Source organism: Lepidochelys kempii, chromosome 10 (genome assembly GCF_965140265.1).
Source record: "Lepidochelys kempii isolate rLepKem1 chromosome 10, rLepKem1.hap2, whole genome shotgun sequence".
NCBI lineage: Eukaryota > Metazoa > Chordata > Testudines > Cheloniidae > Lepidochelys > Lepidochelys kempii.
The window spans coordinates 27,595,585-27,623,376 of NC_133265.1; the positions used below are offsets into that span (position 1 = coordinate 27,595,585).

The window sequence follows — 27,792 nt, forward strand, 5'->3', positions numbered from 1 at the left end:
TTAGCTTTGATATAATTCTACTGTAGCAAGCAGATGTCAAAAATGCTAACGTATCACAGGTATTTGACGTAAATGCCTGCAACAGTCTCTGGCTAAATGGGTCTGACCATAATGAATATATTATGACACTGAAAAAAAAATCTTCTTACAAAACATGCTTGTGAATTTATTTAAGGTATGCCTAAATCACGATGCTACAGACAGCAGTGTCAGGGGACACCAGTACATCTGCAGTATCACCATAGAAAGGAATTGGGGATGGCTATACATATTCGAAAGCCTTGGCTCAATTTCAGGGGCAGAATCAAAAACGACCCTGAAAACCAAAAAGTGTTATTCTGGGTCCATCTACATGTTTTGTTTAACCCCAAACAATTCCCCTCCACCCCTTTTTTTTGCTCCATCTTGGGATGTTTTTTTTTCTCTTTTGTTTTTGTATTTTAAATTAGCTCAATTTCTAAACAAAACACCATTTCAAAACCAAAAGTTGAAACATTTGGTTTCAAAATTAACTTTCAACTTTTTTTGAAATTGCTTTTACAGTTTTGTTGCCTCAAAATATGTATTTTCTGGCTAATTTACTACTCATCGAAAAAATTTCACCCAGCTCCAAAAAAAAGAAAAAAGCCCATTGAACCTCAATGAGGCCCAAGGAGAAAAATTATTTCCTGGTACCAAAAAAGTGATTGGTAAAGCCTGCAGCATCCTAAAAATCATAGCTACTACGCTCTAATTAAGAGGAGGGAAAGAGAACAGCTAACAGGTGCAAGAGGCATTTGAAAGCCCCAGCAGAGTATAAATAAGTGCAGGAGGGGGCACACCAATTGATTAGCTCCAACTCACCAGGTCCTGCCAAACAGAAGACAAAGGGACCTAAGGAAGGGAGGGACCAGCCCCTGACTTGCCCAGCAGGAGCTCTGCCCCATCAGACGCTGGTCAAGATCATCCTCATTCCCCACTGAATGTGCAAAAGTAGGGAGGGAAGGGAGGATTATGAAATATTCAGCCACATTCCACCAAACACGCTCACGCATGTGCACACACATTTTTTGTTTTCATTAATCCTTGCACCTGCTCGCTTCAGCAAAGGCCATGGCTAATACTGAAATAGTGAGGTATTACTGTGGAATTTCACAACTAAGAAGGTTTCCAACCAGTTTCAGCTAATTCAAATAAGCATCTAAATATGGGAGTGATCATTTGAACAGAACAGGAACTCAGAACCTTTGAGGATTCACTAGCCTATATATTTCAACAGCCTTTGGTTACATATTACAGGAGAAAACACATATTTTTCCTAACTAAATGGCAATATGCTGTAGTGAATTAAGCATGAGGGATTAGGAGTTTGAAACTTCTGAATGTGAATCCCAGCTCTTCAACTAATTTAGTGTGTGTCCTTGGGCAAATCATTTATACTTTCTGCCTCACTTTATCATCTTTAAAATGGAAACAACAACATTTACGTTCTATATTGCACTGTGTTGTGAGATTGCTTCATGACTGTACAGTGCTTTGAAAGTGTAAAATAATGGTATTGTTAGTATTACAAGTACAAGCCAAAATGAAAAGTTAAGTATTTTTACACTAAAACTTGCAACAATTTAGGTTTTAAAACAGGAAAAATACCTTGTATATTCGATTTAGTAGAGGAATGTATCTACTCATTCCTTCATTCATATATATAAATGAAAACTCATTTTTTAATTTCTTTACCTAATACTCCCTAGCTATTATGAAAAATATTAATTATACATGGCCAAAATGCACACTAAAGAAAGCATGCACACTAAAACTGAGCAATGATTGGCTTCCTTCATGTGTCTTCACAGGTAATAGCTATGAGTGTGAACTTTTTTATTTGTTGAAAGTTCTATATTTAAACTGTAAACATCAAATACTTTAGGACAGAGTTTAGTGATAGGAACCAGGGAGCATGGAAGCAGCAGCATAAAAAATTCTTCTACCTACTAAATTACTTTGACTGTATTGCTTTGAAGCACAGTAGCTGGTCATTCCTGGTCCATAAGTTATTCCTTCATGTCAGTTGTTAGACATGGCATTACAGTCAGCAGATATTAAAAAAAGAACAATAATGGCAACAAAGGGACCAACAGCTAATGTTCAGATGCTTTTGATCTACTAAAGGTTTTTATACTACCTTGAGTTCTAAAACAGATGTTGCTGAGACCCTGACTGTTTCTCATTAACACTGACAGCAGTTCCATGAGACCCTAATTAATATCTGTACCATTCACACTTAGTGCTAATTACAGCTAATATTTAATTAAGAGCACTGAGCTTTTATATGATTTCTTACCAGCACCTTCAAACATTTCACTTCAGTACTGCCATAAAATGGCATACACACAATGAAAATTCAGGCACCTTAACACTGTTGAGAGTCTTCTACCTCAGTCATTAGATTTGCTAAATTGAGATTTCGATTCCCTTATTAAAGTGGCACCAGCCAAAAGTAAGGAAATAGTGAAGGGTCAGCATATAAATAACCCCTATATATTCAGGAAGAAGTAGAAATTTGGCATGCCAGGTATCAGCCCAGGTGTTATTCTTTCATTGAACTTATTTTTGTTTTAATTAAAAAAAATAGTTGTCCACTGTAAGATAAAGAAATTATATGTGTGGGTGTGTATGTACATATACACATTCTGTTGTAAGCCAGGAATTTATAATTATGCATATCATGATAATAATGCTGAGATGTTCTGATTTTAGAAGCAGCGACTGCACATGCCATGACAAGTGCAGGTTTTTTAGTTTTAAAATTTAGTCTAAATAATCTCTACATTTTGGATCCATAATGAGTATATGCATATTCAAAGCACATAACATTACCATAATGCATTAGCATGTCCCATACGATTAAACACATTCTGTAATATTAAGATACGTAACATGCAAATTGGTTACCGTTTAAGATGTGAATTCATATTAAGGTTATCACAGTGGAAACTAACAGATCCTTACTTATACTGTTGTGAAATGTGAATGCCAAATCTAGACTACACAAAACTGATCTAAATTTGAATGGGACTTTGTGAATCTCAAGTTATCCTCTAGCCCCACAGCATATTAACAGGGTATTTTAAAATGACATTTTAATGAGAGTATTGAAAACAAAATGAAACTGAAAAATGGTATCTACTAAGTTATTTTTAAAGGTATGAAATGTTCCTTAAAGTGACAGGAAACTCCATTCTTAATTTAGACCATGATCTTAGGCACTGGAGCAGCCTCAAAATAGTGGGTGACAGTACACAGGCAATGTGGAACTCTAACTAGGCACAAGAGGGTAGACAGAAGTTATAGTTTCAGACTTAACTCTGAATCTCTTTACTTTTATATAAGTTTAAATGACCCCTTAATGTTCATTTTTTTGTGTGTGGTTGAATAAAGTAGTAGTTGGCAGCTGAAAGAAGAACAAAGGAAGGCAGACAGTCAGGCTCTGCTAAATGTTTTGGCCTGAAATCTAATGAAAACCACATTTCAGCTCCAAAATATGCTTTACGTGGCAGTGTATAAAATCCAGTTTATTGCTTTCTACTTAAATGCTGAGCTATACCAGAACAAAAAAATGCCTTAGTATGATATAGGCAAGTGAAGGCTTTCTAAAATCCCATAGATTATTATACTTAAAACACAAAAGATCCTAATTTTAAAACATTCCTATTGAGTATCTCAAATCTCCACATTCTTTTTCATCACTCTCTCTTCAGCTCTGAAAGGCTTTTATAATTAAAAAATGCATGAAAAATGACAAAACATAATAAAGCAAGCTTGTCGTGTTTATACACAAAAGAAGAAGAGCAAAGAAAATATCACTTATTCAGTGTTTCTTTTTAAACACATATTCACAACATAAAACTGTATTTACTCACTAAAAACCTTTAAGGTTTTCCACATTTTAAAGTCTAACTAACGGTTTATTGTTTGTTTTATTCTATTTTAGTTTTATTGTGTTCTGTTTCTTTGGCAAGAGATATTTCACATCCAGAGAAAGCCTCTCATACTATAGTTAAATGAGCCAAACTGCATCATATCCTCAGGGCATGGAAACAAAGAAGAAAAATGCAAAATTACTCTGTAAACCTGCTGGTTATAAGAACGGCTCAGTTAGACATATCAAGCACAGCAGACACACATAATCACTGCTGTAGCTCGCCTGGCAGAATGACTTAAGCAACAAAATATGTGTTAGAAGAGGCTTTCATGCAGTGGTACAGTTGAATAAAAGAAATGCCCTTGCTTGACTAAAATCAGAGTTTCAAGTGAAAATAAAGTGAAAATACCTGCTGTACCATCCTGCTCTCTTTATCCTCCATAAACTTAGCAGCTGCTCTAGTCCCAGGCCATGCAGCATCTGCCCAAAGCAAGTATCAATTATGGATGAGGGCGTGTGAGCTGTGTAATGTGTGTATGAGTGTGGATGATAGGGGTGTTGAAGGAGGGGGAGCTAATGCAAGCCTTACTGACCTCCCACTCAACATCTGACTGCTCCCAAAACCTAATCCAGATGGGACTCTTTCAGTTTGCTAGGCCTCGCCCCATCAATCACAGCAGGCCACTCCTCTGTCTCCGGCTACTAGTTATAGAGTGCACCACTGAGCAGATGATTACACACAGAAGAAGAAAAAACACAGCTTGACTACATTAATAGCTGTTTAAAAAACATTAGAAATGCTACGTTGTAAGTTGTCGCAAGCTGAACATTTTCATTTTTAAAATAAGATGATTGTATTCTAAGTTATGGAAAACCCTAAACCTCCAATACTTTGGTTTTTTGACAACTGCAGTTTACAGTAGAAAGAGAGAGAGAGAGAGTCTAATCTTTCCTACAATTTGAAAAGTTAACAGCAATAAAAATTGTGTTTTAAAGTTGCTTAATACCCATAGCAAACTTAGGCAATAAAAACCACTGTCTATTTTACATTAAATTTACTTTACCCTTTCTTTATAATTGAAATTATTTTGCCATCTTTATTTTGTGGTATCCCTCCTGCCCACCAAGGGAAATATTTCAGAAATGCTTCCAAGCTTTACTTTTGTGCGGCAGTTTAAGCAAGCTAATGCTTCACTATTAAAGGAACTTGTCTAGATTCTCGAGAGGTAGTCTCAGAAATGATTAAATTTCTAATTAAAATCACATAATAGAGAAGAAGGCTAAGACTACACAAAGAGCCCCAAAGAATTCAACTTTACTGCCAATCTGTCATGGGCTGTCACCGGATAGAAGTTAGAGGCAGGACTGAAATGCAACAGGTGAGTTTTTATTTACAAATGTCCCAAATCCCCAGAAAAAAAAATCTGGATAAACAGTATTAACTGTATTGTTAAACTTACATTCCAACTCAAATACACTAGGTTTCTTTAATAATGCAGGATAATTCTTATAGATTTGCTGCTAGCACTTTCTAGTTAAGGATAATAAAAACAGCTGTTTTAGGCTTTTCCACAGGGAATCAGACATCCAGCCACACTGGACCAATTGACTAACACTGCAAGCTTTCTCTCTTGCCGTTTAATCATCTGACTGGGACACTTGACTTGGACCATTTGACTTCTCAACCAAATTCAGACACAGAAAATTCTGTAACTTCCTCCTGTTCTTGGAAGGTAACTGCAAAGCCAGTTCTGCCTCATATTTCACTTAAAAACAAACTTTTTCCCAAGTAAGGGTGTTCCCAAAAGGAAAGCATGAAAGGGGGAAAAGAACAGTTTTTCTTGGACAGAATCAGAGTGAGAGAGAGAGAGAGAGAAGAAAAGAGCAGGGGTTAGCTCAGGGATTTGTATTATTTCCTTGAGTGATGGTAAGATCTCTTTTTTCCAGCAAACAACCTCATGCACAAAAGACAAATATATTCCCAGTGACCTCTTCATATGCACCATATTGAACCCTGATAAAAGTCTGAATCCCAGCTACCAATATATGTCCAATTAGTAAATGAATTAGTGCCACTGTCCAGGACCATTTTATTAGCACAACCATCTTGTGTGTGTGTATACGGGGTATGGCCATACATCAATGGTCAACAGCAAACAGGGATTGTTTTTCCAGGACACAGTACCAGAGATTCAGCTGTTCTCTCCCTAGGGTGGCACCTTTATGTTACTGGTGAATTTTCATGTTTTTCTTTTAGATATGCTTTTTTTACTAGATATGCTTTTCAGCTAGTAAAAAGTAAGGTATGTACCTCTCTCCAATTTGGCTACATTAAACTCCATGATCCACCTCAGTGTTAAGGGTGCTTGGGAAATCAGAGTGGAATGGAAATCTGAAGCATTATATAATCTCTGAAAGTATATTTCCTATACCCATCATGATGATGGTATCTCTTCAGTTCTTTCTTTCGCTATGTGATCATCTGTCCATGGACACATGATACAAATAAAGCTCAACAAGTGAATTCTCTTTTCAAGTGATTTAGTAACCCAGCAATAAATTTAAACATATGGGGCCAGATCCTGCAATGCTTCACTGGCACAAAGTGGTTGTGAAATTGCCCTATATAGGAAGGCCAAAGAGTTATATAGGAAGGCCAAGGTGTGGGGAAGGAGGGGACATGTCCACAGAGTGTTGTGCTCTGGTGATTCCTAACTAGCATAACCACTCTTAGGGGCTATGCTAAACTAGCTCCATTAGGGCAATCCTGTGACTATTCTAAAGTTGTGCTGGCAGCCAAATCAGTCCCTGGCAGCCCATAAAATCAGGGGAGTACAATGGGTTTATTGGCTACTTTTGGACCCTTTCCATCTCTCAGGTTTTGTATCAGAGCAAGTCCAGACCAGAGTATTGGGTCTGCTGTAATCTGGCTCCAGTCTTGCAACTCAGCTTATGAGTCCTCTTCACTTCTTCTGTTGGAAGGGCAAACCTCAGACTAGTGCTGCCCTACATTTTAGGTTTTAAAAAGTACCAGATCTCTTGACCCTCAGTCATAGGGTTTTTTTTTAAAACCCACAAAACTACACTTTCACTTAACCATTATAGTGGTAGTTTCACCTCACTAAACAGATCCTCCCAAACTGTCTTTTTGATATATTTTGATACGTGGATAAAAAGGAATAGTGAGTGGTGTTTACAAGTTTGAGATAATTGCTTTAAAGAAGAGAATTAAAAGAAGAGGCTGGACATTTTTTATACAAAAGAAAGCAGAACCTATCATGTAAAATTTCATATCTGTACCGAGGTAAAGTTAATGTAAATATGGGAAATATACGTGCTTAATACTGACCTTATTCTGAATGTAAGTTCATTATACAGATCAGTCCAAACATAAAATAAAGCAGATATTAGTAAAACCACTTTGACCCCATTCCTGCTTCTTAGCTCTGAAGCAAACTTCAGATTAGCTTATGCCAATCCAGAAATAAAAGGAGGAAAGCTTTCCTGATGTTAATCAAAAACTCTCTTCCCCATTCTCCACATTTGCAGAAGGCAAATTAAATAAATAAATAAATAAAGTCTCTCTTTCCTGGAAGATAAATTGGACCAATTAACTAATTAATGGACAGACATTAAGTAATTAATCATCACAACACTCCAAGAAATAGGAGGGTAAGTATTATTATCTATATTTGACAGGAGCAGCACAGATGTAAGGGCATTTGCGGCACTACCTTCAGAGCTGGGTAGCCAGATAGCAGCAGCTGCTGGCCAGGGCATTCATGTTGTTTGCAGCACAGAAGGACTCTTTTTTTAAATCCCGCTCCCATCCCACCCCACAATACCCCTCTATTTTTATGTTGCTCCTGATCTTATGGTAGCGGGCCCTGTTGTACCCACGGGATCCCAGTTTCTTCACACACCACCAGAGAACCTCTTGCTCCCCTCCCAGGTTGCACACCACTGGGGTAAAGGTAGGCCTCGTTTACATAGTGAGGATCATGTTCCTCAGTCATAGCAGGGAATGAGCATGAAAGGGGCTCTAGACTTACCACAGCTCAGCGTAAAAGGCTTCACCTAGCACTTGATGTGATTCACATCCACATGCAGCCTCCACTCACAGATATGCTAGAGCACACTGCACAGGGACCATGCAGTATCCACCCGGACCAAATGTGTGCTCTTGGCTAACATCACATAGCTAAAGCAACCCGTATTTGTATGTGAAACAAAACAAAGTGGGTTTTAAGTGGGAAGAATTCACCCTCTTTTCCTCAAGGAAAAAAAAAAAAATCACGCAGTTACCACTCATGGTGGTTTGATCTAAGTGCTGCGTAATCTTGCTCAGAAAAGATTGGTCAGTGCCCTTCTCCCCTAACTTGTACAACCGCTGGCACTCAGATTTAATGGTCATGTTAAAATGTGCCAGGTTGTCCGACAGTTTTACGTGTGCGAGAGGAATTTTCAAGATCTGAACTGCATAGTCAAAGAACTACAATCTACAATGTAATAATTTTACTAAGCTTTATGTAACAGAAGCTACTTAATTTTTTGTCTTTAACTCCTCTGGGCTTGTTTCTGTGGAGAGTAGAATTCCCACTGAAGTCAATGGATTGAGCAGGGCTCAGGAGTAACCCCTTGAAATCAGGAAAAGATGCAAATGATTCATCTGGGTGATTCATTTCCATAGGCACAATAATTGCCAGATGTGTGGCTTCAACAAAGCAGAGTACCTTCAAAGTTAACTCATAATTTCCCACGGTCTTTCAAGGTACACATTATTTTTCATACCACGTACAATTATTTTGCCCAGCAAGATCCGAATGGCAAGAAAAGGGACGAGGTACTCTATGAAGCCCATTTGCTGCCCTCAAGGAACTTCTCTCAATTCTTTAACATGGAGCTGGCAGGCTACTTTAACACACTAAATAGCAATTGCTTTTTTGCTTTTATCTACAATCACAGAGTCAAGAAACTGGCATCCTATACACTGCATATGAGTCCACAGCTGTTCTATAAACTGAGAGCTGTAATGTCAACAGTGACATGTCTTAATCATCTGCCACATTTACTCACTAGATTTTTATAGGTGTAGAAAGGACACTTCATTGAACATACTTACCCACATACAGAACTAGGATTTACTTTTAACTCTCCTTTAATTTCCATCACATCTGTAAACCAACAGTGAACACCAGTTAACTGCATGTAAACTTTCTAGTTCTCTCTGTACTCTGTTGCACTAAAGTTTCACTCCTCCTGTACGTTGCTATATTGAAAACGACACACACATCTTAGAGTTGAATCACAGTAGATATAATACACTTTTGCTCATTTTATTCCTCCACATGAGGTCTAAGGCCCCAGTTCTGCAAAGACTTACATATGTCTTTACACAATGACTACTTAAGGTGAAGCATGTGGACAGGTCTTTGGAGGATGATGGCCTGAGTGTCTGGGATGGCATGTCTAGTTAATTCACCTAAATGTTCAAGGATTGACATTTGCAATATTTACAAAGGGTGCAGGGTAGAATAAAGAGACTAACTGGGTAAATACAAATTAAATCCAGTTAAAATGTATGTATCCGAATTTGACAGACTTGTCATGAAAGTAAAGAAGGAAGTGTTATTTATATTCCATAGGTGCCGACTCCATGGGTGCTCCAGGGCTGGAGCACCCATAGGGAAAAATTAGCAGGTGCTCCATACCCACCAGCAGCCAAGCTCCCCCCTCCTCGCCTCCCTCTCCCTACCCCTGAGTGCACCACTTTCCCGCTCCTCCCTCTCCATCCCAGCGCTTCCCGCCCCCCCCCCCCGCCACCTAACAGCTGTTTGGCAGCACTTAGGACTTTCCAGGAGGGAGGGGGAGGAGCAGGGACGCAGCGCGCTCACGGGAGGAGGCAGAGAAGAGGCAGGCAGGGACGGGGTCTTGGGTGTAATGGGGGTGGGAAGGAGGCGGGGCTGGGGTGGGAAAAGGCTGGGTGGGGCGGGGACTTTGGGGAAGGGGTGGAATGGGGGTGGGGCGAGGAAAGTGCAGAGGCAGGAAGAGGTGGGGCAGGGTCGTGTGGTTGAGCACCCACCGGGCAAAGGGGAAGTCGGTGTCTATGATTTACTCCTTCTCATAACACAAGAACTAAGGGTCACCAAATGAAATTAATAGGCAGCAGCTTTAAAACAAACAAAAGGACATATTTTTTCACAAAATGCACAGTCAACCTGTGGAATGCCTTGCCGGGGGATGTTCGGAAGGCCAAGACCATAACAGGGTTAAAAAAAGAACTAGATAAGTTCATGGAGGATAGGTCCATCAATGGCTATTAGCCAAGATGGACAGTCATAGTATCCCTAGCCTCTGTTTGCCAGAAGCTGGGAATGGGCAACAGGGGATGGATCACTTGATGATTACCTGTTCTGTTCATTCCCTCTGGGGTACCTGGCTTTGGCCACTGTCGGAAGACAGGATACTGGGCTAGATGGACCTTTGGTCTGACCCAGTATGGCTGTTCTAATGTAGGTTATTCACTAACAAATACTTGCAATAAAGTTGAAATAATACAATTTAAATTCTGTTCCAGGTAGACCCTAGCATCTGTTATAATTTTCCCTGAAAACAACTTATTGGATGGCTCAGGGGATTGTGAGGACAATACTAATTTCTTGTTTTTACCGGCAGCTCTGTCAATTCAAAAAGGCTGAGATTAACAGTTAAACTGTTCCCAATTCACAGTTGTTAACTGTCCGACATTAGATTAAATGAATGTTTTCTTATAGACAAATTTCATTGCATCACAAAATACACCATCATAATGGCCAACTTTGTTAGCAGTATCAACACAGAGGCCAATGGATGAACATAGATACTTACGAGTAGTTTATTCATGCTGTACTTGTTCTGTAGACACAGTATTTTAAACTTTTGCCAATCTGTTACTTTTCACATACACAAAATTCTCCTAGTTAAAAATACCCAAGGAATATGGCTGTTGCCAGTTTCACAGATGGGCAACTAAATGATGAGAAGCATGGTAAGTCTTCTGTATGAGAAAAGAATGAAAAGATTGCACCTGCTTAAATCAGAAATGATATGAATAAGGGAAGATATGATAGAGAGACACACAACTATGAACAGAAAGTAAATTGGGCACTGCTAGTTAACCTCTCTCATAATACCAAAGGAAGGGGGCATTTGCTTAAATTTAAAAATGATAAAAGGAAATACTATTTTACACAATGCATAATGAACCTGTAAAACTCACTGACATAAGACAGCACTCAGGCCAAGAGTTTAGTAGATTTTTTTAAAAGATTATACATTTTAAAGGGTTATTTGAACATCTGCAGTTAAAATAGAAAGAATAAATTATAGATGCAGATCATATAAAACCTATGTTTAATGATTGTTAGGGTTACAAAATCAAGCACTTTCAAGTTACGATATTCAAAAAGTAATGCTGCCCAGGCAACCTTAATTCAGGTCTCTGAGGGTTCGTCTCCACAGGGATAAAAGCCCAGGATCAGTTGACTCAGGCTCATGGGTTTTGGGCTGTGGAGCTAAAAATTGCTGTGTAGACCACTCCATACGGCTAAATGCAGTGCCTTGCATAATGACAAGTTTCAGAGTAACAGCCATGTTAGTCTGTATTCACAAAAAGAAAAGGAGTACTTGTGGCACCTTAGAGACTAACCAATTTATTTGAGCAGAAGCTTTTGTGAGCTACAGCTCACTTCATCGGATGCATCAAACTGCAAGGTGCGCCTTCCTCGGGGGGCATGGAATGTATTCTGTGGGGCATGAGAAGCTTTAGGGGGGAAAAAAAACTTACTACGCACATTCAGAGCAGGGCGGCCAGAGAACAGCAGTTGCTGGCCGGGCACCCAGAGGTGGAGGGTGCGTAAACTACTACAGACACAAAGAAGCGGGGGCATGATCAAATAAGTTTAAGAACCACTGTGTATATGTTTGGGCTTGGGTTGCAGCCCGAGCTCTGGGACCCTGTGATGGGGTATCTGCCCCACACTGGACTAGAAAGGGTTAACCTCAGACGGGAGTAGTGGAGGTGAGTCCTTCGTGTGGCCCAGGCAGGCTGTGTGAGGCACAGTCAATAGGAGAGAGGCTGCAAGGAGCAGCCAATCATGGCCCAGCAAGTTGACATAAAAGGAGCTGCAGGGCAAAGCTGAGAGCAATTGCTACTGGGAGCCCAAGGGGTGAGGACTGTGTCTCTGGCAGGCTGAAAAAAAGCTAGCACCACAGACAGGTCAGTTGCTGGCAGGGACCAGGGGAGCAAGAGAGAACTCCTGGCAGTCTGCAGAGACTGGGCAGCTGAGTGTCTTGAGGCACGAAGAGGACGCTGCGGTTCCTGACACTGCGAGAGGGGCTGCAGGCAGGTGCAGAGATGGAGCAACTGTGTGCAAATCGCACATAGGGAGCATTGGCCTTGAGCTAATCCCCAGAGTGACCAAGAGGAGGCGCCAGTCCGGCAGTGAGTGATGAGCCCCGTGACAGACCCTTCACTCTCACGGAGTCCCAGCATCAGGCTCCAGCCTGAGTTCAAATGTCTACACAGCAGTTTTTCAGCCCAGGAGCCTGAGATCCGCGAGCCAGAGTGAGCTGACCTGGGCCAGCCAGGGGATTTTTATCCCCACTGTAGACATACCATGTGTGTCTCGATTATGATAGTCTTTAATTATATGATCCCGTACTATTTTTTCCATATGACAGACAGTCTTCATGGAAAAGCCAGTTATTCTGTATTTCTTTTTATCTTCATCATTCAGTATGTGGCCCAACCGCTTATTTACCACTCCACATCCACACCCTGCACACGCAACCTTAATTCTGGCACTTGTTACCTGTTGAATGCTTGATGTTGCAACAAAATATTCTTTTAATGTCATTTTGTGTGTGTGTGTATATATATATATGTATGTATGTGTATATAAACACTCATGCTTTTAAAAAGAAATAAGTTGATGGAGGTTAGAAAAAAATGTCTCATATGGGCAGGTTATTGTATAATTGTCCACTAGGGTAGGTTCTTACAAGTAAAACACCTTTCTCCTGTCTTTCCCATTATCAATATTGCCATTTGAAAACAGCATTTTCTAACACCTTAATCACTTAGAACCAAATCCTGGCCACATTTAAATCAAAGATAAAACTCCCATTGATTTCAATGAACCTGTTAAGTATCACTTTCTAATAACACTAGAGATCTGCTGATGTTGGTAGGGTAGGGTTTATTCAGCTCTCTTGCTTATGTCCAAAGTCAATTTACAACCTGTTATTCTTACCAGTAATTTTGTTTAAATAGCCTTTGTCTGCAATAATACAGCATGTTTTAAAAAATAAATTAAAACAGAGAGCCTTGTGCCCAGATTTGCAAGGGTGTTTAGGCATTGCTCTACTCACCAATGCAAGGTCTAAAGACCAGATTTTGAAAGTTATTTAGGTACCTAAAGAAATCGAAGATAGACATCTAATGGGATTTTTAAAAGTAGTTAGGCTCCCACTGGGAGTTAAGCACTTAAAATCTGGTCCTTAGTGTCTTTTTTGTTAACAGTTCTTAGTATGGACTGATTTAGTTAATGGATATATGGCTTTGTATGTGATGAATTAATAATCCCAGCTATCCCATGAACAATTTCTGTTTTAATAATTATTGAACAAAAAAAGAGAGAAAAAAAATCTTGTGGCTCTGCTAACCACATTAGAAGCCAGAGTGCAAAAAGGAAAAGGAAACCTGAATATTTTGATGATTAGCACATGCGCATACACACAGACACAGAGGCCCTGTTCTGGGGTGAGCCTAACTTTAAGCATGAGTTTCCCCATTAAACTTAATTGAATTTTGTAGGGTTACTTACATACTTACAGTTAGTAATGAAACCAAGGTATTGCTGGATTGTGGCCATGGTACCTGAATGGGTCCAGCTGCAGGATAAAGTCATATATTCTCCTGACCAACACAGGGATTTTATAAGTCATGTTGGCCATTTTGGTTTTGGTGTTACTATTGCAATTAATACAGGACTTTGAAATGTAATTCAGACCAAAAGCAGTTTTGTTTCACTGGAAACTAACAAAAATGTTATTTTAAAAAACCTTTAAAAGCCCCTAACCAGAATTCAATTAAAAATAATTGCCAATGGTGCACAAGTATCACCTCCAAAAACCTGATTCCAAACCATTATTTTGGATACAAATGTAAATAAGCACAGTAGCTTCACCAGACTGCCTAACAGACATTAGAGAGATGAGGTGGGGTGAGGAAATATCTTTACTGGATCAACTTCTGTTGGCGAAAGAGATAAGTTTTTGAGGCACACAAAAGCCTTTCTGTCCCGAAGTCGAGTTCTGTAAAGTTTGAAAACTTGTCTCTCACCAACAGGAGTTGGTTCAATAAAAAATATTTCCTAATCCACCTCGTCTCTCTAATATCCCGGGACCAACATGGTTACAACACTACAAAAAAAAAACAAAAACAAAAAACAGACAGTCTACTTTACAAAAACTCCACCAAATTTACCACACTGCAATGCATTTATCTCAGGACATTCTGCTCCAGGGTAACTCGAGATTAGAAGGGCAGTGAGTGTTGCATGTCAGGAATTAAGGGCAATAGTAAGGCTATAAGGGCCCACTGGCATTGCATCTCTATGTTTCTTGCCTCTCTCTAGCCAGAATAATCCCTCAGTAACAAACCCTGATTTACTCTCAAAAAGCAACAATGGCAAAAGGTTCTGTTTTTTTCTCAGCCTTCATGACACTTAACCTATGCTGGATCATTTCGGAGAGTCAGCAGCACAAAGAACCACAAAAACAAAGAATCCCTACATAGTTCACTCATGATGTAGGTGAGAAAGGTTCAGGCTTAAGTGGAACCAGTGGGGCAGATCTACTTGTAATCCCATCTGTTCAGACGTGCAACCCTCTAGACACTAATAAGATAAATGAGCAAACTCTGTTGGTGTGATTTTTCACCATACCACACTTCATTGGGTCCCCTTCAGTCTTAATGAATATGAATAATACTTGGTATAAAATGAAGACATGCCAATCTCTCTGTCCATGTGAGAATGCTATTCAGATACGTCAATCCTTTAGATTGCAGGTTGCAATTTTATGATGAATTTTTTTAAAGGTTGTATAATTAAAATGGAATTCACTGTGGCTGGTAACCTCCATGAATCTACTACTATGTTATTGTTCATAGAGGAGATTGCACACAGCACTCTCATTGTGAATGACCTACTATTTCCTAAGTGAACTGTTTGTGTACTGTGTTGTAATGGAGAGTACATGGTAATTAGCACATTACCTAAGCAATTAAATCTCTTAGTTTTGGCATCACATGCAGATAAAAATCTGTGATCTAATAAATATAAGGGAGAGAACCTTTTAAAAATGGGGATACTCATCATTTCTAGTAAGCATCTTCCTTCAAAGGATGTTTGAACATAGATTTCACTGGCACCTACACGAGTGTCTTCATTTTCATATCTAAAAATAGCTATAGCTCAACTTCTGTATAGCAGTTGCACTTAAAAAGCTTTTACTAGTCTGTGTAATATTGCTGGTTCTGCTGGTATTAGCCATTTTAAGTACACAGAATAACTCTCAAACCAGTAAAGTAAACTTTCAAAATGGACAACACTTTTAAAAATGTGACCCGCCCCCAACATGTTGACCAAGTATACTGGCGCTCTTGTGAATTCAAGGTTGTCATAAATATAAAAGGGAAGGGTAACAACCTTCCTGTATACAGTACAATAAAATCCCTCCTGGCCAGAGGCACAAAATCCTTTTACCTGTAAAGGGTTAAGAAGCTCAGGTAACCTGGCTGGCACCTGACCAAAAAGACCAATAAGGGGACAAGATACTTTCAAATCTGGGGGTGGGGGGGGAGGTTTTGGTCTGTCTGTTCTGCATGCTTGCCGGACACAGATCAAAGAAGCAAGCAATCCAACTTCATTAGAATCAGTAAGTACTAGCAAGGGAATGCAGTAGCTTATTTTTGTTTTGGCTTGTGATTTTCTCTGTGCTGAGAGGGAGGCGTATTCCTGGTTTTCTTTTTGTAACTTTAAAGTTTGGCCCAGAGGGAAATCCTCTGTGTTTTTGAATCTGATTGCCCTGTAAGATTATCTTCCATTCTAATTTTACAGAGGTGCTTCTTTTACCTTTTTTCTTTCTAATAAAGTTCTGTTTCTTTTAGAATCTGATTGGGGTTTTTTTTTTAGTTTCCTAAAAAAACCGAAGGTTGGTCTGTACTCATCTTGTTTATTCTCAAGCCTTCCCAGGATAGGGGGTGTAGGGGCTTGGGGAGATATTAGGGGGAGTAGGAACTCCAAGTGGTCCTTTCCCTGAGGTTGTCTAAATCACTTGGTGGTGGCAGCGTTAACTAATCCGAGGTACAAGGGAGAATTTGTGCCTTGGGGAGTTTTTAACCTAAGCTGGTAGAAATAAGCTTAGGGGGTCTTTCAAGTAGATCCCTAGAGTTCAGAGTGGGAAGGGAACCCTGACAAGGGTTTATCCACAGTAACTTTACCTATTGATTGCAAGGCACAAAGAGTCAGGATTATGACTTGAACAGAGTTTTGATTAGAACTAGTCTGCAGTTTTAATGGAATCCAGCATTATTTTGTAATATCAGTAATTGAATCATTCTAATTTTTCGCCCTGCTGAAATTGCCCTGAAAAAATCCAGAAATCCAGTAATGGCTTAGGCGGGCTTCACTTTTATACTGTGTGTGAACTCAAATCATTCAGTGTCCATCTCTCTTTTTTATTGAATTAATTTTAGTTTTCCAATGCTTTTGTTGCCTGTGATTGAACATAGATGACCTGATTTGAGATGACCACATTGTACAGCACTGCTTTCTTGTTTGTACTGGCAAGGGCAGCATTCACTTTTTGGCACTGTGCTGAAATTATGGAACATCATGTCTGATGCTATTTACTTTCTAAGATTAAAATGACTATCAAAATATCATTGGGCACAGGGAACTGAGAGATTGGCTTCCTGCCTCAGCTACACTTTGTTATACTTGTTTATCACTGTGATCATTTGTGTACTTCAGTTAATGTTTATGTTAAGATAATTTTATAGCATTTATAAATAACTATTTGTTTCAACAATGTTTGCTGTTAGCAAAATAAACCACAACGCTAAACTGAAGGGCAGCTTTGCTCACTGCTTTTGCTGAGGCAACAGGCACTCACACTTACTGATCCAATGCTGCTTTTAAATCCAGGTTTTCTACACACTGTCAAAATATCATGAAGGACTCCAAATAGAGAACAATCAATTTAAAGAGTGAATCTCTTGTTATAAGGAAGTGAAGAGAAACTCTTGAATTGCTTCAGTGTAACTGAAAAGACTTTTACTCTCCCATACTGCTTGGTGAGGTCCACTGTGTTTATCTCCTACAAATGCTGCTATTATTACAGGTAGCAACATAGTGTGGTAGACAGGGCATAGTAATGGGAGTCAGGGGACCTGGGTCCTTTTTTCACCTCTGCTAGAGATGTGTTTTTGTGACCTTTGGGAAGTCATTTTACCACTCTGTGCCTTAGTTTCCTCATCTGTAAAATGGTGATAACGATACATTTACTGTTCTTTTTAAAAACTGAAAGTGTAAAGAGCTGCATTCAAGGGAATTATTTCTTCCATCACTTCTTCTCTAGAACTACTGCTCTAGGACTTTCACACTCTTCATGAAGTCAAAAACTCACAAAACACAATTACTATAGCAAACTGTTATGTAAAGGAGGGGCTTACATGACACAGGTAACATACACGCTGCTGCTTTGAGACGTATGTGAGTTCAAAATAAAATGAATCATGGGACTATGCACAAGAAATTGCACCTATCTTAGTTCTAACTTTTCATGTTCTTAAAAATGCATCTGTAAAATTACTGCTCAAAACAATTTCATGTGGCATTTAATACATAGCACAGAGGAAGATTTTATTTGGAAGGAAGTATATTCAGAATATTGTTTTAAATTTACAACTGTGTAATAAACACTGCCACTAATTTCCAACTGTATTAACTTAGCCTCGAATACTGTACTTAATTTTTTACCTCATGCACACATTCTTTTTTGTTTCCAGAACAAGATAGCACTGAGAAAAAAAATTCAAACTCATGCTGTTTCTTAAATCTAAACATTCTTAACAACATCAAAATCCGAACCTTAGTTTTTACATGTTGATAGTCTATAGTCACTTATTTTGGGAAGGCAGAATAGTAGTTTTTAAAAACTTGCTTTAAAACTTGTGAAATCAACTGTCTAGTATTTAAACTGGAACAGTTGCACTTCAAATGAAATAAACTATCTGAAAATAATTTTAGATAGTTCAGTATTTGCTAAGTGTGCAGCTAATCAGATAGAGAACATTGCAATAGCTTTAGTATTCAGGCAGCTTCTAGTTGCAAAAGAAATTCAGATTAGATACAGCTATATAAAATTGATTGCTGCTAGGTATTCAATCAGAAAAAGTGATTCTTTTAAATATTACAATCACATGTTACGGTACATCACTCGTGTCAAGTTAAATTTAATCATATCAGCATACTTAAAGAAAAATCCTGAATACCTGCTCATATCCACATGCCAGGAGGGCGTGCACGAGACTTTATGAAGTCTTTCCCTTTTAGTTAATATTCTGATGTCTGTATAGAACAATTCTGATATGCACTATATCCCACAACTAATCTATTGTATTGTCTTTTTTAATGTATGCTTGGCATAACTAACCTCAGAGAGCAGAATGTGCACTGTCAATTACTTCTGTTCTTCTAAAGACTGCTCCGGTAAGGGATGAAATGGAACAATTCCCTTGAAGTAGAAAATAGGCATAATCTAGGTGCTGCTAATTTGCTTGGGAGAAAAGCAAAGTCATCCCCTTGCCCCTTGTTAAACCACCTACAAAAAGTACAGTAATTTATGCTTGCTAATGCCCAGAGTCTCGATTTGCCTTGAAAGACTTAGGCCTGGTCTACACTACACCTTTAGAGCGAAGTAAGTTGCTTTGCTGACCTAGTTGTGGCAGTGTCTTCACTTAAATTTGGCTCTCGCTGACATAAGTGCCTTTCTACACCAATTTAGTAACACTATCTCTGTGAGCAGCATGAAGTCATGGTGGATGTAATTAGGTAGACACTACATTGCTTACATTGACTGATATTGGCTTTCAGGAGCCATCCCACAATGCCCCACATGGACAACACAATCAATAGAAGCTCTCCTTGTGAGAGTGTGCACCACTGACACAAGGAGCCAAGTGTGCTTACACAAGCAATTTAATAACTACAGTGGCTGTATACCGACATAAGTTAGGTCAACATAATTTTTAGAGTAGACATAGCCGTAGGTGTGTGAAGAGGATGTGCTGTATGTTATTTGCTGGAACAGACAAGATATTTGTGAAGTGTGATACAGAAATCAGTGTGTTCTACTGTAATAAACACACTTATTTCTGTACAGCGGAAGAGGGCTTGCGCAGAACAATAAAAATTCACACTAATTTCTTTGCTACAATTTACAGCAAATGAGTCAAAGGTACATACTGTGGAGATGGCTAAAAAATGCTCAAAATTCTTGCAATTGCAATGGAGATTTCTGTAGAATTCTATGGACTCTTCACACCCTCCTTGAAGGATTCTGAAGGAAAAGACGGACTGTCATGCTCATTATACACAGAGACCAACTTCAGGCAGGGAATAACTTGACTTCAATCCCAAAACCTCATGTTTTTACAGTCTCTACAGGCATCACCCCTTAGCACACCTTGTAGCTGCTATATCTGAAGTCAGGGTGGGGTGGAGACATGGATGTGTGTTACAAATCCACTTTAAAGGAGTCTTAACCTACTTAAGAATCATTTTGTCTTAAGTGGATGTAAACTTTGCATGGACTGAAGAGCCCCTGAAGACAGTGTCCAGGATATGGCCTAAGTCTAAAAGGGTGAAGTTTGACTAATGTTGTGCTCATCTGTAGTTATCACTCCAAATCAATCTTCTTATTCTGCAGACCCCTTCATTGGCTCCCTAATCCTCACACTCATCACCTGCCTTCATCTCACCTCTCATTTCATCTCTGTCTCTCCAGGCACTCTTCCATATCCTCCCTCCTAATTGCTCCCTTTTGTCTCCTCCTCCTCCACTCAACTTCACAGGCCTAATTCTCCACTGCTTGACACACTATACAGTCATTTATACTTGTGTCAAGTGAGTGCAAAGTGAATGCAGAATGCAAACAAATTGGAGTGGTAGCATTTTATACCCACTATGAACAGGCATAAATGACTGCAGAAGATACAAGGCAATAGAGAACCAAGACCTATGTCTTCTTTGGTCATGAATATCCTAGGAACTTTGATTCACAAGTGTTCAGTCTATTTTTGCCTCCCCTTTTTCATGTTCCAAAGGTCTTCTTTTAAATTCCACCTTAACTCCTAAAGGTCAGCTACTTAGCTGGTATACACTGTTATTGCTACATTGAAGACAATCTGGCCCTGTGACTCTTGTAAAGCTTTCCTATGTTAATCCATTCATGAATGGTGGCTCCATATCTTTTGCACTGTTCTCATGCATCAGATCTGTCTGAGTTACTATTATCATAATTTATTTGTATTACCACAGCACCTAAGAGCCCTACTCATGAACCAGGACTCCACTTTACAAGGCACTGTACAAACACAGAAGAAGACAGTTCCTGTGTCAAAGAGGTTAGGTTGCAAATTATTCTGGGCAGGGACCTTGGGTTGCTACAACCAGTTTAACTGAGAGTGAACAGCCTTTCTGTTGTGGGCCATTTTAGTCCCTAGAAGGCCCAGGGTCAGAGGACTGGAAATATAGGTTAGAGCTGGGCACAGTTGAGGACACAACCCCTTCTGAACAAACATAACAACAATAGCAGTTTGTTTTATTTATATTTATTGCTTTCCAAAATTGCAGGCAGTGAACAAATACTAGTACTAGCATTGAAAAATGACAGTAATCCATATTGCTAAAATCTTAAATCATCCACAGGAAATTAAACCAAACCAAATAAAACAAAAGCAAAGGAGAAGAAAGTTTTGCATGAAGGAAATCTGAGAAGGTTAACTGGGGTCCTCAAATAAAAGTCAACAATTAGTAGTGTCACCAATTAACAATGACAATAGATATCCGAAACAAGTTTTTTGGTGCAATATATACAATTGTTCAGTGTCTTATTAAGAAGAAAATTCAAGGGCATCTTCCAAAACTAGCCATGGAAAATTGGTTTAAATTAGTTATTTTCTAATGAAAAAATTACCACCTGAAATATTCAAGGTACTATCTTAACTTCATTTTGGTCACACAGATTGAAAACTGAGCTGAATGACCAGATTTAGGGTCTCCCTCACACTTCGGAAGCAAATAAATTTAAATCATCAACATGTGACTGATACAACACTGATACACTATATTGATGCAGTGTATCCAACAGAGAAGATACAATATTATTCACACATGCTGAAAAAGAGGCTTAGCCTTGACTGCTCTATGGTCAGGACTGAGAGTGAGGATTTTAATCCTGGTTCTGAAACTATATCTGTGTTTTGGGGCAATTAAATAAATCTCTCTGCCTCAAGTTCCCAAGTCTGTAAATGACATGCTAATGCATACCTAACTACCAGGGATGATTAGGATATGCCTGGTTTAAATTAAATGAGTGTCCACAGAACCTCTTCAATCAGTTTAAGTTAAACCAGTGCAACTTTCTGATTTTATAACACTTTTATTTCTCTAATCTGGATCAAAGATTTGTAAATAATCTGCATTATCCTTCTGTATAAGAGTGTATTTGTTTTCTGTCTGAATTAGCTGTGGCTCATCTATACTGGACTTCACATGCCATAATTTTGATATAAATATATAGTTATACAGTATGGCAGACTAATTAGCAATGTATTGTCTATAAACAATTAGCTGGTTATTGGGGCTTAATGGTCAGTATTACGGTCCACTACAGATAACCATATTTGTAGTACAAGGTGTTTCAAATAACTTTTGAAATGTAATAACAGGAAAAGGCATGATTAATACAACTCTTAACCAATTCATTTGCAGCTATATTAGCTAAAAATATGTCACGGACTATTCAGTTACACACTAATTCCTCTCTGGAATTCAGATAGAATTCACATAGAAAGTAGATTCTACATAGGCTGGCAGTAATACAAAGATTTGCTTCCATAAATATGCAAATATTTGAAACAGAGAGAGAATATTTATGGCTGTGTAAACACGCCTAGCATATGTTTTTGGCAGGGTGCATTTGTGTTGCACCATATGCATTCAGGGGTCTATTCTCCAGTTGATGTGCAGGTGGTTTACATAGTTAACTCTCATTAAAATTAATTCCTGCACATCAGTACCAAAAGATATATCAAAGTCCATAAATAATTATCTTGGACTAATATCTTTTTCCACTGCATAAGACAAAAGACCTCATTATTTCTCAGTAAATTAAATTCTGAGAGCTCTTCTCTGACATGGAGGATTGCCCTGCTACATAACTTGAAAAAGTCCCCAGTGATCTTGGAAACACAGGAGTAATGGCAGATTTTTCAAGGCAGGTCTGAGGCACATATATGGAAGCCTAACAGCAGAAGAAAACACCAAGTTTAGAGTTGTAAGGTTTTACCCACAGAAGAGCTTCACTATATTCAGAGGTTCAATATATTCACCTTTGTGCATCTCGCTTCCAAATGTCAAAGCACTGAAAGAATTTGCGACATAAGTGGTGGCTTGGGTGGACTCATACAGGGCTGAATTTAATTCTTTAAGAGGTAATTACTATACTGTGAAGATACCTGTCTCAATGGATTGCTTCTTTTTGTTTTGTGTATCTATTTGTGTGTTTTAAAGAAATGTTTACATCTCAAACTCTAATTAGGGTTGCCAAATCTCTACTCGCACAAAACCGAACACCCTTGCCCCCCCACCCTGCCCCTCCTCCGACTCTTATCTGAGGTCCCACCCCCTGCTCACTCCACCCCCACCTCTGTTTTTCCCTCTCCCCACCCTCACTTGCTCATTTTCACCAGGCTGACTCAGGGGGTTGAGGTGCGGGAGGGGGTGAGGGCTGCAACTGGGGATGTGGGCTCTGGGGTGGGGCCAGAAATGAGGAGTTCAGAGAGCAGGAAGGTACTCTGGGCTGGAACTGTGGGGTTCAAAGGGCAGGAGGAGGATCAGGGCTGGGACAGGGGGTTGGGGGGCAGGGGGGAGTGAGGGCTCCCGCCTGGGGTGTGGGCTCTGGGGTGGGGCAGGGGATGAGGGGTTTGGGGTACAGGAGAGTGCTCTGGGCTGGGACTGAGAGGTTTGGAGGGGGATCAGGGCTGGGGCAGGGGGTTGGGGCATGGGGGGGGAGGAGGGGTTCAGGGCTGCAGGCTCTAGGCAGCACTTACCTCAAGCAGATTCCAAAAGCAATGTCCCCTCTCCAGCTCCTACCCGGAGGCACAGCCAGGGGGCTCTATGTGCTGCCCCGTCCGCAGGCACCACCCCTGCAGCTCCCATTGGCCGTGCTTCCTAGCCAATAGGAGCTGCGGGGGCGACACTTGGGGTGGGGGAAGCGTGCGGAGCCCTCCCTGGCTGCCCCTACGTGTAGGAGCTGGAGAGGGGACATGCTGGCTGCTTCCTGGGAGCCGCGTGGCGTGGAGGCTAGCAGGGAGCTTGCAAGCTCCGCTGTGTGGTGCCGCCAACCGGACAGTCAACTGCCCAGTCAGCGGTTCTGACCACAGCCACCAGTATCACTTCCTACTGGGTGTTCCGATTGAAAAATGGACACCTAGTCACGCTAACTCTAGACTGTTGGACCAAGCAGGGAACATTGTGGTGGAAGCAAGATTCCTCTGTAACAATTTATGAATATGGTGACCTAGTTACTGAGCTGTTTACAATGTTATTATGTTGGGTTAAATATTGGGATGTTAACTGTATGAATATGTTTATTTTGTTTAATCCTGGGCTGTTGGGGAAAAAAGGCAGAAAGCGGAACAATGGCTAGAGATGGCCACCCACCTGCCAACACTTGCGGGCAGTGCACAAGCCATTTGCTTTGATGTTCTACCTCTGATCCCCTGAGAAGCTCATGAGACTTCTTTGTCAAAGGGAGAAGGGTGTTCAAGCTTGTGAGCACAGGAAAAAGCAGGGTGAGAGACACTTAAGAGAAATAGGCTGTCCCAGATAACAGAGGTTTCGGGTGAATGGAAAAGGGAGGTCTGCCTAGGGTCTCTTCCAAGCGATAGGACTCAGTTTGGTAAGACAGACATGCATATAGACTATTTGTTGTTTTAAAATCCTTTTTCTCTAATGTTATCCTTTGTTCTTATTGTTAAGATTAAATTGCACCTTGGTTTAAGAAGGCTGCCTAGTCACCAGTTAAATTCTCCCAAAGGCATGAACCACAAGGATCTGAATGAAGGGCTGTGTAAACACAGTCAATACACAGGGTGCTGTAGCTCAGGGTGTGGTCTAAGAGGGGGAAAACCATGTGATTCCACCCCAGGAGAGGTAAAGGTATAAAGGCAGACACCTGAGGGGCACAAGAGACCACAAAAGGGACCTTCCTATGTTTCTAGGAAGAAAAGAAATCTTGATTTCAAAAGAGAAGTCAAACTCTGGATGGCAGTCGGGAAAAAAAATTAATAGTGAAAGGATTTCTTACCAGCTTTGTTTTGCTCAACAATATGAACAGTCAGCAAAAATGTACAGCTTTCTAAAGGAAGGGCGGGCAAAGCAAGAAGATGGTGACACTGCTCTTTTGGATTGAGATGATTTGGGGCATGCTGTTAACACACAGTAATCTAGATTCACTTCTGGTACTGGATCTGGCCTGAAAATTGAAGTGGAAAACCTAGACTAGCATAACGGTTTTGGACCACTTACAGTAAAGATATCTAAGTTTTGAAGGGCAGCTGCAATAATGGTTCAATATGCCATTGTGCAACTTCATGACAGCTTCAGAAGGTTGCACAGTCCCCTACAATCCACTTGGTCCAAAATCAGAAACTGCTGCATGATTACAGAAGTTTCAAGTCACAGCTAGACAGTGTGTCATTCTTTTAGGTAACGAGGAAAGCATCTGTCTTTAAGGAGGAGGAGAAGCCAATCTGAAAGTCCCTGCCAATTTATTTTGGCTCCAGGAATCAGAGAAAGCTCTGCAACCTTCCATTATAGGAAGCCTGCAGCCTTACCACATGGCATGAATATTCTAAAACAATAATTGGGATATGAATTAAAAAAGGAGGCGGAATAAAGAGAGAGGGTGGTAAAAAAAAGCTTATCCTTATCCTCAACATAAAAGTAGGCAAAGGTGTTAAGATCACTAGCTTTCAAGTGAGGAGACACACCACCCACTACAAACAAGTTACTTAATAGGCCGTTTCTGCTTAACAGCTAAGAGAGCTCTCTTCACCCTGCTTCCATCCCATTACCACATTAGCCTGTATTAACAGTGAGCTCTCATCTGGTAATACATAGCACCTCTGCCTGTGGGTATTAACACATGATGCAAATGAAGATGTAAAGAGGAATCAGCTCATCAATCACAATCACAGAGGGACGCAGAGCAAGGCAAAAGGATTAGCACTTCAGCCTCACTCAGGTCTCTTTCCTATCAGCACTCTAGTTTAATTAAACACCACCTCAACTGCTTTGTTACCACTGAAAAGCTCAGTGTTGAAGGCTAGCTTTCTGTAATCTAAGTGCTGAAGTTAATTAGAAAAGAGTAAGAGAAAAATGTACATTAAAATTGGTGGGATTCCCCTAACAGAAGCGATCTACACCTTTGTAATAAAGATTTGCCTTTCTGTGGATTTAGAATAACATGTTAAATAGCCTTTACTAAGCTACAACCTTTAACTTTGAACCATGGGCATACCACTGTTTTTCTTAAGCAAGCCTACATTTAAATAAGAAGGCTTCCAAACCATTGTTCGAGTTTCACAGGATCTAAACCAAAGGGTGTTTGACAAAACCTTTTCCCCGCTTCTCAATCATTACATTTTTTTTAAAAAATTAACTTAACATATTGGATGCTTGTCTTCACGTTTCCACAGATGAACACAAAAGCAGGTCGCTAGACTATGCTACGCAATGCCCATTACAAGGCTATTAAAAAGAAAATGTTTTTAAAACAAACAAAAATCTTAACTCTATACTACAAAACACATCGAAGAGCCTAACTCAAACAAAAATGCATTGGTAGCCTTAGAAACCAACAAAACAAAACTGCAGACACATTTACAACAATTTAAACCAAAATAATGTGTTTAAAAAGAAGTTCTCTCCTTCACTTGCCTGCCACGTGACCTGACTTCAGGCTTTTGTGGTTCCTCTGCGGAAGCCAGTGATATCACTAACACCTGAAACAGTGCAGCACAGCTAGCTGCACTGCTATCAAGGGAAGCCAGGGACACACTGAACCTTGGATTGAACTGATAAAGTAACTGCTTTTCTAATTTTTAGTCTTGAAATGGGAATATATATGTCATACTCCAGTCAACACACATATTCTTTTGGGCTGAAATTCACCTCTATGCAGAGGCATGCTCAAGGCCTATGCACCACTGATATCTCACTTAGCTAACTGGGGTCGGGTGTAGTGGTGCACACTTCTACATAGGGATGAATTTCTACCTCTATGATTTGGGATCTTCCCCATCTCAAACAATACCTTCACCTTTAATGATAAAGCCTAGTTGTAGGTTTTAAAATCAAACCTATAATGTTATCCACTGATTGGCATTACAATTTATCCAGGCGATGTATATACTCGAAAAAGGCCTGAAATATAACTTTTGTAACAACGCCATTTGTAGAACTGTTACCATATCTTTTTAATTCCAGTGGGAACAACTGTTTTCGAACAAATGGTTATTTTCGTGCAGTATATGAAACCCAAGCATTGCAGCATTAAGAATCCAAGAAACTTAACTTAAGTGATTTTCATTGATTTATGTTACTAGCAACTACAAGAAGTAAAGGAAAAGAACACAGTATAAGTAAGTTAGTAAAAGAATACAGCTTTTAAAACATATTATTTGGGTTTAAATTGTAAATGTCTCTGAAGAGGAATTTTTAAAGGCTCTCAGTATATTTTTGTTTATGAGTTAGGATAATAGACTTATTTTTTATTATTGATTTAGGTTCCTTTTTGTTTGTTTTTAACATGATTTTTGACAGTGACTGTTTACATATGAAAGCACTATCATGATGCAAGTAGATAATTGATTGTACGTTCATATAGCATCTTGTATCTCAAAAGATTCCCAACCTCTATATAAACGTTCCTCTCATCGTGTAGATGCATACATGGGCTGCCTCAGGTCCTAATGAAATAAGAAATTCCTGGGCTGGAACACAGCAAACATTTAACAGTGCACAGTAGCACTAAACAAGAATTTATTTCAAGATGGGGTGGGGTGGGGTAGGGGAGCAACCACAAAATCAAACCTGACATGGCATTAAGAATTTAGGTAGGAAAGAATGGAATTACTCACATTTGAATGTGGTTACATATTAGCCTCTCAACTCTTGCCAAAAAAAAAGTGCCATTAGATTGTAAAATATGAGCACAGTCAAAACCTCAGTTTTACACCTCTGCTGCAAGACAACACCTCTGGCAACAGAGTCTCATTCCCCTGCCCCAACACTGTGTGAGGGCATTGTTTTAGCAGAGATTCAGGGAGGAGACTTCTAATTACTAAGGGCCTAGTTCTGCAAATACTTACACATGTGAGTGACAAATATGAGTAAAGTTATGCGTATATATGTTCCCAGAACTGGCCCTTAAAACTCCACCATCATAACCTACTGCACACTGGGTTTTCCTTTGGGTGGCAATCGGGGCGG

General features: G+C 39.7%; 1 protein-coding gene across 32 annotated transcripts in view; it reads right to left on the minus strand.

Moving 5' to 3' along the window:
• RBFOX1 (RNA binding fox-1 homolog 1) overlaps positions 1–27,792 on the minus strand; it is a 2,436,731-nt gene that overhangs the window by 206,143 nt on the left and 2,202,796 nt on the right. For 2 of the 32 annotated variants that reach the window (XM_073362530.1, XM_073362527.1), the window contains exon 1: positions 4,311–4,402. The exons of 29 other annotated variants lie outside the window; for them this stretch is intronic. In XM_073362530.1, the coding sequence (XP_073218631.1) occupies positions 4,311–4,343 (33 nt within the window). In that variant the 5' untranslated portion in view covers positions 4,344–4,402. Of the gene's footprint in view, positions 1–4,310; positions 4,403–27,792 lie in introns of those variants that run through there. One more of the 32 variants, XM_073362518.1, reaches the window with a different exon arrangement.